General features: G+C 43.3%; 1 protein-coding gene across 1 annotated transcript in view; it reads left to right on the top strand.

The window, feature by feature from the left end:
- Positions 1-12,383, top strand: part of MCHR2 (melanin concentrating hormone receptor 2) — a 225,461-nt gene that overhangs the window by 106,333 nt on the left and 106,745 nt on the right. Inside the window, exon 3 of the mRNA XM_077490302.1 lies at positions 7,110-7,304. Within this exon, the coding sequence (XP_077346428.1) occupies positions 7,110-7,304 (195 nt within the window). The remainder of the gene's footprint in view (positions 1-7,109; positions 7,305-12,383) is intronic.

A 12,383-nucleotide genomic window follows, 5' to 3' on the forward strand; every position in this document is an offset into this window, starting at 1 on the left:
ATACAATCAAAGTACAATATAAGCCATACTTATCCGACCTTCGCAGCTACGCCTAATGATGGAATAAAGAGACAGAGCTCAGGTCGCAACCCTTTTTGTCAAACATACCTCAGCCATACCACACCCTACTGCCAGTCCCATTTGGTTTGGACCAATCAGTGTTCACATGACAGCCCTCCTAATACTACTGACTGCCTTGCCATACTTGGCTTCTATGGCCAGTATGCATCTGATGTACCCTGGGCCGTCTTTGTCATCAATCTCTTTGAAGCTTGTGTGCACCAGTTGGGCTGAAGGTAACTCCTTTGATATGCAGATTCTGCCACATTCCTCTACACATTCTAAACATGTGTCATGCAAACATCAACATGGCTGAGTTCGGCTGTACCAACAAATGTGTAGAACTTTAGATATATAACATTACTTCTTATTCACTTCCAACACACACTAGTGATCCTGAGTCCAGATGTGGAAACAGCTGCTATATACCCTCTCCTTACATTCCACTGAATCTATTTAGCAATTAATTAAAATTTCAAAGACAGCTAAACAATAATGTTAGAAACTTCACTCAATATGACGAATGATCCTGACCAAAACAATCATAACCCTGGATCAGCTAATAACATCGTATTCACTAATAAACAATCGCCCTATGAACGTGGTTCCTGACTACGAACATTGGTTCAAACATACGAACGGTATGCAAAATGCATAAAGTTGCTATTTATAATGGGAACGTATGACAGGTACTTACTTTCTCGAAGCGCCTTCTTTATTTTGAGGTACTGATCCGGCTCGCTGAGTTTAATGTTGGACCAGCGCTTCCTCAACTGGTCTTTGGACCGTCGCACCCCAAACTTCTCCACTCTATTCAGGATTTGGTCTTTCAATAAATTGGGTTGCAGGTATGGGCCATGTTTCCCATCATAGTCCTCCCTCCTCAAGATATCCACCATCTCCGCCATTTTTTGAAAGGCCATGTTGGTGGCCTTGAATCTCCTCCTCCTACATCAGGATTCCTCCTCACTAGATGACTGCATCTGTGTCTCCACCATGTTTACTGCGCAACGAAGGGAGGAGAGGCGGGAATATCACAGAAAAGGAACGTCAGGGGCGGGCGACGCGAGCGGAGTTTCATGCATGCGCAGTGTATGTCGAGCTTAACACGCGGACTGTATATAGATCCGATCATAATATACGATGGACTCCACCGTATACACGATCAAAAATGTTATGCACTGAACTACTTTTTTGCTAGATATTTTATCTACTATATATATATATATATATATATATATATATATATATATATATATATATATATATATGATAATTAAAATAGTCTGGACATGAATAAAGACAACAATTAAAGTCAATGGTATGCGAACGTTAAAAATTAACGTTGCATTGCAGCATCTGTAATATGGTTGCGGCCCAACGTCATGACGCTCGGAGAGCGGAGGTTTTCCACATACGCCGTGTATAAAGCACGAATGTGTGATGCAATGTAACATTCAGAATAGGCGGGAGATGAATGCAAGTCGACGCAAGCCGACACAAGCTGAAGGTAGACACGAAAGGAAGGTACGTTTCTAAAATTTGTTGCTACTGCTGGTACTGTTAAATGACTTTTACTTTGGAAAAGTAATTTTGCTCTTGGACTGTTTTTAAACATGGGAAACATGGGCAACTTTATAGGCATACTATAGACATCCACGCCCAACCACCATATATATGTGTGCTGTTAATTAGATGCTAGTATGCCTAATAATTAGTTGTCTTAAAAAAGTGAGTTCCATATCAATAGACAAGTAGTGGCCAAAAAGAATTTGGACAAGAATGATAAATGCTGGAGTCATAATGATAGTCTTTACTAATTGGACACATTCCAAAATAAAAAAGTCATAATCTGAAAAGTATTTGTGATGGATGACCAAACATTAAAATGATGTTTTTTCACACACAGGAACTTTTGAGCCAAGAAGAGGCTGGGCCCAGCAGCCAGACAACGGAGTGCAGAATCCCTCCCCTGCCTCCTCCCAAAAAAAGGGCCGGGAAGAGCCACCACCTGGATGAGGCCACAGCTGACATCCTAAGTAGGGCTACTTCGGTCATCACCACAGCACCCGATAGTGCTGAAGGGTTTGGCTGTTTTACAGCTAATAAATTCAGAGAAATTTACCCAGATCAAAGGGAGCTATGTGAGGGTATCATAATCCAGCTCTTCAGCAAGACCAGGAAACGTGAGCTAACCAACAAATCTCATGTGTGTAATTTGGACCACACACCTTTACCTCCTCCACAACAAGCCTACCCACCTCAGCAAGCCTACCCACCTCAGCAAACCTACCCACCTCAGCAAGCCCACCCACCTCAGCAGCATGGTGGTCAGTGGCAAAATCAGCCCCAGGATTTTCCACCTTGTGGACTATAATATCACAATGACTGACTTAGAAACCGCAATTAAAGTTATGGAGACAGGGAAAAGTCAGGGCCCTGATGATCTAACTAGGCCTATTATCTTAAATAGGGATGAGCCGAACACCCTCCTGTTCGGTTCGCCACAGAACATGCAAACAGGCAATCAGCAGAACACACGAACACCATTAAAGTCTATGGGACCAGAACATGAATAATCAAAAGTGCTAATTTTAAAGGCTTATATGCAAGTTATTGTCATAAAAAGTGTTTGGGGACCTGGGTCCTGCCCCAGGGGACATGGATCAATACACGGTTGTTTTTTCGGGAGCAATGATTTTTTTTAATGCTTAAATTGAAACAATAAAAATAAAATATTCCTTTAACCCCTTCCCGCTGAGCGTATGCAGATGTGCATACTCGGCTTCCAAGGGTATACCGGGATGATGCCCGCACCTGCAGTAATCGGCTTTGTTCCAGCCTCCTAATAGTAAACACGGAATGACGTCACTTCCTGTTTACTCGGATGCCAATGGCGCCGGTTTTAAAAAGATATACGGTATTCAGAATTGCCGTTTTCGGCGATCTGAATACATTGAAGTGTAAAGGAGGGGTGGGGGGGTCTTTTAGACCCCCTGATCCCTCCATAAAGAGTACCTGTCACCACCTATTACTGTCACAAGGGATGTTTACATTCCTTGAGACAGCAATAAAAGTGATCAATTTTTTTTTAAAACAATTTATTCATTTTCAAATAAATCAAATAAAAAAAAAAATATATATATATATTTTTTTAAAGCGCCGGCGTCCCCGCGAGCTCGCAAAGCAAAGAAAACGCATACAGAAGTTGCGCCCGCATATGTAAACGGTGTTCAAATCACACATATGAGGTATCGCCGCGATCGTCAGAGCAAGAGCAATAATTCTAGCACTAGACCTCCTCTGCAACGCTAACCTGGTAACCATAAAAAAATAATTAAAGCGTCACCTATTGAGATTTTTAGGTACCGTACTTTGTCGTCAATCCACGAGTGCGTGCAATTATAAAGTGTGACATGTTTGGTATCTATTTACTCGGCGTAACATTATCTTTCACAGTAGTTGAGTTTAAAACACAGCTGCGCAAATACCGTGTGACATAAAATATTGCAACAATTGTCGTTTTATTCTCTAGAGTCTCTGCTAAAAAAATATATATAATGTTTGGGGGTTCCAAGTAATTTTCTAGCAAAAAATATGGATTTTAACTTGTAAACACCAAATGCCAAAAATAGGCTTAGTCATGAAAGGGTTAAATATCGTGCCTGGGCGTATCTATAGTATGCCGACAGACCGAAAAAGAAAAAAAAAAGCCTCAACCGGTCTGCCTCCATGGGAGGCTCCTGCCGACTGACACGTTTTTGCTGTGACAGCCCTTTTATAACTGAAGGCGGGGCCACCCGAGGGCAGTAGTCACAATCTACACAATTTAGTCTATATTCCTCTTCTTCCCAACGCCAGCCTCCCCCTCTCACGTGCCCTCTGGAACGCCCGCTCTGTCTGAAACAAACTCACTGCTGTTCATGACCTCTTTGTCACAAATTCCTTTATCTACTTGCTGTCACTGAAACCTTGCTCCACAAACCTGACACCCCTTCGTCAGCTTCCCTCTGGGGTGGCCTTCACTGAGCTCACTCCCCTAGGCCTAATGGACGCAAAGAAGGTGGAGTGGGATTCCTCCTATCACTCCAGAGCACCTTCCAGGTTATTCACTCTCCTCCCTCTCTGTCCCTCTCATCATTTGAAGATCAATGTATACATCTATTCTCTCCAACTTCCCTAAGAATTGCTCTGATCTACCGGCCCCCTAAACCATTATCGACTTTTCTTGATAAGTTTTCTGCCTAGCTACCCTACTTTCTCTCTTTGGAAATTCCCACAATCCTCCTCTGTGATTTCAACATCCCTGCTAATACAAACACTCCTACTACTTCTAAACTTCTTAAAGCGGTTGTATACCCGCTGAATTTTTATTTTGTTTCCTCACCTGCAAAGTAATGCACCGCATACTAGCTCATTATGAAATACTTACCTTAGAACGAGGCCCCGACATCTGTCCCGAATCTGTTTCCTCTCTCTGACCACCACCTTATTAGTTTCTCTCTCCCTCTGTCTTCCACCACCTTTCCCTCCAATCGCCTAACCATGACCTGCATGAACTTTCGCAGCTTCAACTCTTCTCTCCTCTATTCTGCTACTGACCACCTCTATGACAGAATCTATCCCCTGTCCTGCCCCAACCAAGCCACTTCTATCTACAATAAATCCCTGTCCTCCACCATGGACAAGCTCGCTCCCCTCACTACACGCAGAATCAGACCTCAACTCCTACAACCCTGGCAGATGACACAAAAATTCTTAAAAAACATAGTTGCGCTCTTGAGCGTCTGTGGCACAAGACTAAGTCTCTCAAAGACTTCAACCAATACAAATTTTCCCTCCAAAAATACTATTATTTTCTCCACACTGCCAAGCAGACCTATTTTACAACTCTTATTAACACCTTCTCATCCAGTCTCCGTAAACACTTCTCTACCTTAACTCTCTACTTTGTACTCCACCGCCTCCACCCACTGACTCACTCACAGCCCAGGAGATTGCTAATCACTTCAAAAACAAGATTGATACAATCTGTGATGGAATCTCAACTCTACAGGTATCTCCCCCAGTTAAGACCCCATGTCAACAGGTACAACTGACACTCCCCTTATTCAAATCTGCTACTACAGACAAAGTTGCTAAACTCCTCTCTAATGCCCACCTAACCACTTGTCCCCTGGACCCTATTCCCTCTCAAAAATACCACAGTCGCCCTCTGACGCTATCCTACACTCTCTAACCCACATCTTCAATCTCTCCCTCACCTCTGGCATTTTCCCCAATGCTCTAAAACATGCACTGGTCACTCCCATACTTAAAAAGCCACCATTGGACTCTACCAATCTTAACAGCCTACGCCCTATCTCCTTGCTCCCCTTTTCCTCTAAACTCCTTGAACACCTGGTTTACAACCAACTGAGTGACCACCTCATTAAGAATAACTTTCATGATGCCCTTCAATCTGGATTTCGCCCTCAACACTCCACAGAAACTGCTCTTTTAAAACTCACAAATAACCTACTAACTGCAAAAACCAACGGACATTATTCTGCACTCCTACTTCTGGACCTTTCAGCTGCCTTTTACATGTGCTCTTCAGTAGCTCTCATCCTACCTATCCCAACGAACCTTCAGTGTCACTTACAATTCTACTTTCTCCACTCCTCTTCCCTTCTCCATCGGGGTTCTCCAAGGTTCTGTTCTTTGATCTCTTTTATTCTCAATCTACACTTCTTCCCTGGGTCAGCAGATAGCCTCTCACAGCTTTCAATATAATTTTTACGCTGATGACACACAAATCTATCTCTCCACCCCTCAACTCACTCCATCAGTCTCCTCATGTATCACTAACTTACTGACAGACATATCTGTATGGATGTCACACCACTTCCTCAAACTCAACTTGTCCAAAACCGAGCTTATCCTTTTTCCTCCCCCAAGTGCCTCTTGCCCTGACTTCTCTGTCAAGAGCAATGGCACAACCATCCACCCATCCCCACATGCGACTCTGAACTCTACTTTCGGACCCACATCCAATCACTTTCCAAAGCTTGCCACCTCACCCTCTGCAACATCTCTAAATGATGTCCCTTTCTAACCAATGAAATCACAAAGCTCTCAATTCACTACCTGGTTATCTCTCGCCTTGACAACTGCAACTCCCTCCTCATTGGCTTACCTTTAAATAGATTATCCCCCATTCAGTCCATCCAGAATGCTGCTGCAAGACTCGTCCACCTTACAAACCGCTCAGTGTCTGTTACCCCTCTGCCAATCCATCCATTGGCTGCCACTCCCCAACAAATTAAATTCAAAATACTAATAATAAGTTACAAAGCTATCCACAACTCTGCCCCCAGCTACATCACTAGCCTAGTCTCAAAATACCAACCTAATCGCCCTCTTCGTTCCTCCCAAGACCTCTTGCTCTCTAGCTCCCTCATCACCTCCTCCCATATCTACCTCCAGGACTTCTCCCAAGCCCCGCCCATCCTCTAGAATTCGCTACCCCAATCTGTCAGACTGTCTCCACATTTATCCACTTTTAGGCGATCCCTAAAAACCTTCCTCTTCAGACAAGACTATCCTGCCTCCATTTTAACAACTGCACTATTTTCTCCATTAGCTCATCCCCCACAGCTATTACCCTTTTGTATAACTTGACCCTCCCTCCTAGATTGTATGCTCTAACGAGCAGGGCTCTGTCCCCCCCCCCCCCCCCATATTGAATTGTATTTTAATTGTACTGTCTGCCCTAATGTTGTAAAGTGCTGTGTAAACCGTTGGCACTATATAAATCCTGTATAATAATAATAATAATAATTATTGAAAGCACAATGAAAAATAAAGGGTAATTATCTAAATAATGCCTGATTATTTTTGCTCACACTGTTGCTTTGACGTGTGGTACAGTGCTTAAAACATATTGAACCCAATATAAGTATAGCTGTAGATCAAAAAAAGTTCTTGCATTTTGTGAGACACTTGCTTGAAAGAGTGTATCCATTATCACTGAATTATATTACTAATTACATTGTTTAACATTGCAGGTACATGGCTCTTGTACAGCCATTTCGCCTAACAAGCTTGAGGACAATATCAAAGACTATACGTGTAAACATCCTTCTATGGGCAGCATCTTTCGTTGTTGTGTTCCCTGTCTGGGTCTATTCAAAGGTCATCCAGTTCAAGGATGGATTAGAAAGTTGCGCATTTGATCTAACAACACCTAATGATGTTCTCTGGTGAGTATTATAAAATGTAAACTAGTTTTGACTCGTTTTAATGAATCAATAAAGTCTATGTAAACTGTTTATAGGCTCTAACATGTAAAGTGAGGTCAAAAAGCATCTGATGCCCTGCTGATTTTGTATGTTTGCATACTGACAAAGAAATGATTGTCTATAATTTTAACTGTAGGTTTATTTTAAAAGTGAGAGACAGAATAACAACAAAAATATCCTGAAAAACACATTTCAAAAAAGTTATCAATTGATTTGAATTTTAATGAGTGAAATAAATATTTGATCCCCATAAATCAACAAGATTTCCGCATCCCACGCCTCTTCTGTACAGGTAACATGCTACGATTAGGAACACTCCCTTAAAGACACCTGTCCACAGAAGCAATCAGATTCCAATCTCTCCACCATGGCCAAGACTAAGGAGCTGTCCAAGGATGTCAGGGACAAGATTGTAGACCTACACAAGGCTGGAATGGGCTACAAGACCATTGCCAAGCAGCTTGGTGAGAGGGTGACAACAGTTGGTGCGGTTATTCGCAAACGGAAGAAACACAAAATAGCTATCAATCTCCCTCAGTCTGGGGCTCCATGCAAGATCCCACCTCGTGGAGTTTCAATGATCATGAGGAGGGTGAGAAATCAGCCCAGAACTGCACAGGATAATCATGCCAATCTCAAAGCAGCTGGGACCATGGTCACCACAAATGGTAACACACTACGTCGTGAAGGACTAAAATCCTGCAGTGCCCGCAAGGTCCCCCCTTCTCAAGAAAGCACATGTATGGGCCTGTCTGAAGTTTGCTAATGAACAGCTGAATGATTCAGAGAAGAACTGAGTCAAAGTGTTGTGGTCAGATGAGACCTGTTTTGAGCTCTTTGAAATCAACTCAACTTCCCGTGTTTGGAGGAGGAGGAATGCTGCCTCTGACCCAAGAACACCATCCTCACTGTCAAACACGGAGGTGGAAACATTATGCTTTGGGTGTGTTTTTCTGCTAAGGGGACAGGACAACTTCACCAAATCAAAGGGACGATGGGCGGGGCCATTTACCATCAAATCTTGGGTGAGAACCTCCTTCCCTCAGCCAAGGCATTGAAAATGGGTCGTGGATGGGTATTCCAGCATGACAATGACCTAAAAAACACAGCCGTGGCAACAAAGGAGTGGCTCGAGAAGAAGCACATTAAGGTCCTGGAGTGGCCTAGCCAGTCTCCAGACCTTAATCCAACAGAAAATATGCGGAGGAAGCTGAAGGTTCAAGTTACCAAACATCAGCCTCGAAACCTTAATGACTTGGAGGGGATCTGCAAAGAGGAGTGGGACAAAATCCCTCCTGAGATGTGTGCAAACCTGGTGGTCAACTATAAGAAATGTCTGACCTCTGTGATTGCCATCAAGGGTTTTTCCACCAAGTACTAAGTCATATTTTGTGAAGGGGTCAAATACTTATTTCACTCATTAAAATGCAAATCAATTTATAACTTTTTTGAAATGCTTCTTACTAGATTTTTTTTTGTTGTTATTCTGTCTCTCACTGGTAAAATAAACCTACCATTAAAATTATAGACTGACTATTTCTATGTCAGTGGCCAAATGTACAAAATCAGCAGGGGATCAAATAGTTTTTTCCCTCACTGTACAAGGTGCTTAAAGAAAGTCTGTTTATTACTTTCTCAGCAATTGTACAATTTATATTTAGTATTTATCATATTAAAATATAAAATGTTTGACTAAGGGTAAATTAAATAGCCTAGCACAAACTGTATAGCAACTATGATTAATTAACGTGCAGCACCTAATGCACAAGCTGACATTTTTTTAATGAATTTTTAATAAGTATTTTGCATATTGTAAATTCCAAAGTAATGTAAAATATAGAAACTTTTTTTTACCAGCAATTTCTGTATTTCAGATAATTATACCAGAACTAAATTAAAGTATATCTAAAGCAGAAAATTTTATTTGTTTTGCTCCCAGTCCAGGGATATTTTCCTTCACTTCCTGTCTGTAGAAAGACATAACAGTAGGTTGGAGAACATCTCTCCAAAGTAAGGAAATTCCATAGGTGTTACTAGAACCTTCAGGGCCCTGGTACAAGAAACCATGAAGGGCCCTCCCTGACCCCCTCTTCCCTCTGAGCCCGGAGCCCTTTACTTCCATCAGGGGCCTTTTATCACAGTCCCTCAGTGGGACCCTTTCACATGTTCTGCAGCGGGCCCCCTTCTTGCTGTCTTGGGTAGGGTTGCCACCTTTTCTTCAAGCCAAACCCAAAAACTTTAGTGGCGCACTACAAATTTTTTAGTAGTATACACTATACATTTACAGTGCCTTGAAAAAGTATTTATACCCCTTAAAATTTTCCACATTTTGTCATGTTACAACCAAAAACATAAATGTATTTTTTTAGGATTTTATATGACAGTCCAACACAAAGTGGCACATATTTGTAAAGTGCAAGGAAAATAATAAATGTTTTTCAAGATTGTTTACAAATAAATATCTGAAAAGTGTGGTTTGCATTTGTATTCAGCCCCCTTTACTCTGATACCCCCTCTGATATGCCTTCAGAAGTTACCTAATTAGTAAATAGAGTCCACCTGTGTGTAATTTAATCTCATTATAAATACAGCTGTTCTATGAAGCCCTCAGAGGTGTGTTAGAGAACCTTAGTGAACAAACCGCATTATGAAGGCCAAGGAGCACACCAAACAGGTCAGGGATAAAGTTGTGGAGAAGTTTAAAGCAGGGTTAGGTTATAAAAAATATCCCAAGCTTTGAACATCTCACGGAGCACTGTTCAATCCATCATCTGAAAATGGAAAGAGTATGGCACAACTTCAAACCTACCAAGACATGGCCACCCACCTAAACTGACAGGCCGGGCAAGGAAAGCATTAATCAGAGAAGCAGCCAAGGGGCCAATGGATCTGCTGGAGGAGCTGCAGAGAGCCACAGCTCAGGTGGGAGAATCTGTCCACAGGATAACTATCGTGCACTCCACAAATCTGAAATTTATGGAGGAGTAGCAAGAAGAAAGCCATCATTGAAAGAAAGCCATAAGAAGTCTCATTTGTAGTTTGCGAGAAGCCAAGTGGGGGACACAGAAAACACGTGTAAGAAGGTGCTTTGGTCAGATGAGACCAAAATTTAACTTTTTGGCTTAAAAGCAAAACACTCTGTGTGGTGGAAAACTAACACTGCACTTCACCCTGAACACACCATGCCCACTGTAAAACATGGTGATGGCAGTATCATGATGTGGGGATGCTTTTCTTCAGCAGGGACAGAGAAGCTGGTCAGAGTTGATGGGAAGATGGATGGAGCCAAATACAGGGCAATCTTAGAAGTTATCTAATACAGGGCAATCTTAGAGGTTCACCTTCCAGCAGGTCAACAACCCTAAACATACAGCCAGAGCTACTATGGAATGGTTTAGATCAAAGCATATTTATGTGTAAGAATGACCCAGTCAAAGTCCAGACCTACAGTAAATCCAATTGAGAATCTGTAGCAAGACTTGAAAATTTCTGTTCACAGACTCCATCCAATCTGGCAGAGCTTGAGCTATTTTGCAAAGAAGAATGGGCAAACATTCCACTCTCTAAATGTGCAAAGTTGGTAGAGACTAGGGATGAGCTTTGCGTTCGAGTCGAACATCGGCTGTTCGCACGTTCGGCGAACACCGAGCATTATGGGCCACACTGCACTGCGCTATCGCAGTGCATTGCTGGCTAATGATTGGCCAAGCATGCACTGTGACCCTGCATGCTTGGCCAATCATGGTGCCGGCAGCGAGGAGAGCCATGATTGGCCACAGGCAGGATGCCTGTGGCCAATCATAGCTCAAGCTGTGTAGTACGTGCCCCACACTATATAAGGCCGCCAGCGTCTGTAGGAGTTAGTAGGTGTTCTCTGTGTACCTTCAACACAGTATACACCGATCGTTATCGGCCAATTTTGCGTTCTTGCTCTTCTGTAATTGAGCTGTTAGCAATCTGCAGGAGTTTGTGGGTGTTGTCTGCGTGCCCTGACCGCAGTATATACCATTATATCCACCTATATAGCTAGCTATATTGCTCTTTTGTAATAGAGCTTGCAGTCAGTTGTAGGAGATTGTGCGTGTTGTCTGCGTGCAGTGATGGACGAACTTCCGACGGGACGTTTCGCGAACGCGAAATGCGAACGGACCCAAACGTTCGCGAAACCGAACGTTCGCCGCGGGCCCCATTGACTTCAATGGGAGGCGAACTTTGCAAACCTTCATGTCGAATTTGCGGCCACGTGGTAATTATTAGGGGGTAAAACGTAGTCCCACCATCTGGACAATGACATAATACATGTATGAGGTGAATTTGGGATCGATAACTACAAGCATTTTTATTTTATTTGGGAAATTGTTCTAACAATTCAGGACTATGGAGCTAATGAAGGCAATGGAGGAGAGGGAAGGTCAGGGACCAGGGTAGGCAAAGAAGAGGGTGCAGGAGATGATCACCAGCAGCGTGACATACCGGAATGACACATGCACCGTGATAGAGGCATCTGACAGCAGCACCGTAATACAGAGCACTGACAGCAGCACCGTGACATACAGCGCTGACAGCAGCACCGTGACATACAGCGCTGACAGCAGCACCGTGACATACAGCGCTGACAGCAGCACCGTGACATACAGCGCTGACAGCAGCACCGTGACATACAGCGCTGACAGCAGCACCGTGACATACAGCGCTGACAGCAGCACCGTGACATACAGCGCTGACAGCAGCACCGTGACATACAGCGCTGACAGCAGCACCGTGACATACAGCGCTGACAGCAGCACCGTGACATACAGCGCTGACAGCAGCACCGTGACATACAGCGCTGACAGCAGCACCGTGACATACAGCGCTGACAGCAGCACCGTGACATACAGCACTGACAGCAGCACCGTAAGCAGCCCCAGGAGGAAGTCAGCACAGCACAGGGATGGTGTGATCCCCTCATAATAAGAACCCCCAGGAGGAAGTCAGCACAGCACAGGGATAGTGTGATCCCTTCATAATAAGAACCCCCAGGAGGAAGTCAGCACAGCA

This window comes from Lithobates pipiens, unplaced genomic scaffold (genome assembly GCF_037356315.1).
Source record: "Lithobates pipiens isolate NorthernLeopardFrog02 unplaced genomic scaffold, aLitPip1_a1.2 Scaffold_18, whole genome shotgun sequence".
In the NCBI taxonomy this organism is placed as follows: Eukaryota; Metazoa; Chordata; class Amphibia; order Anura; family Ranidae; genus Lithobates; species Lithobates pipiens.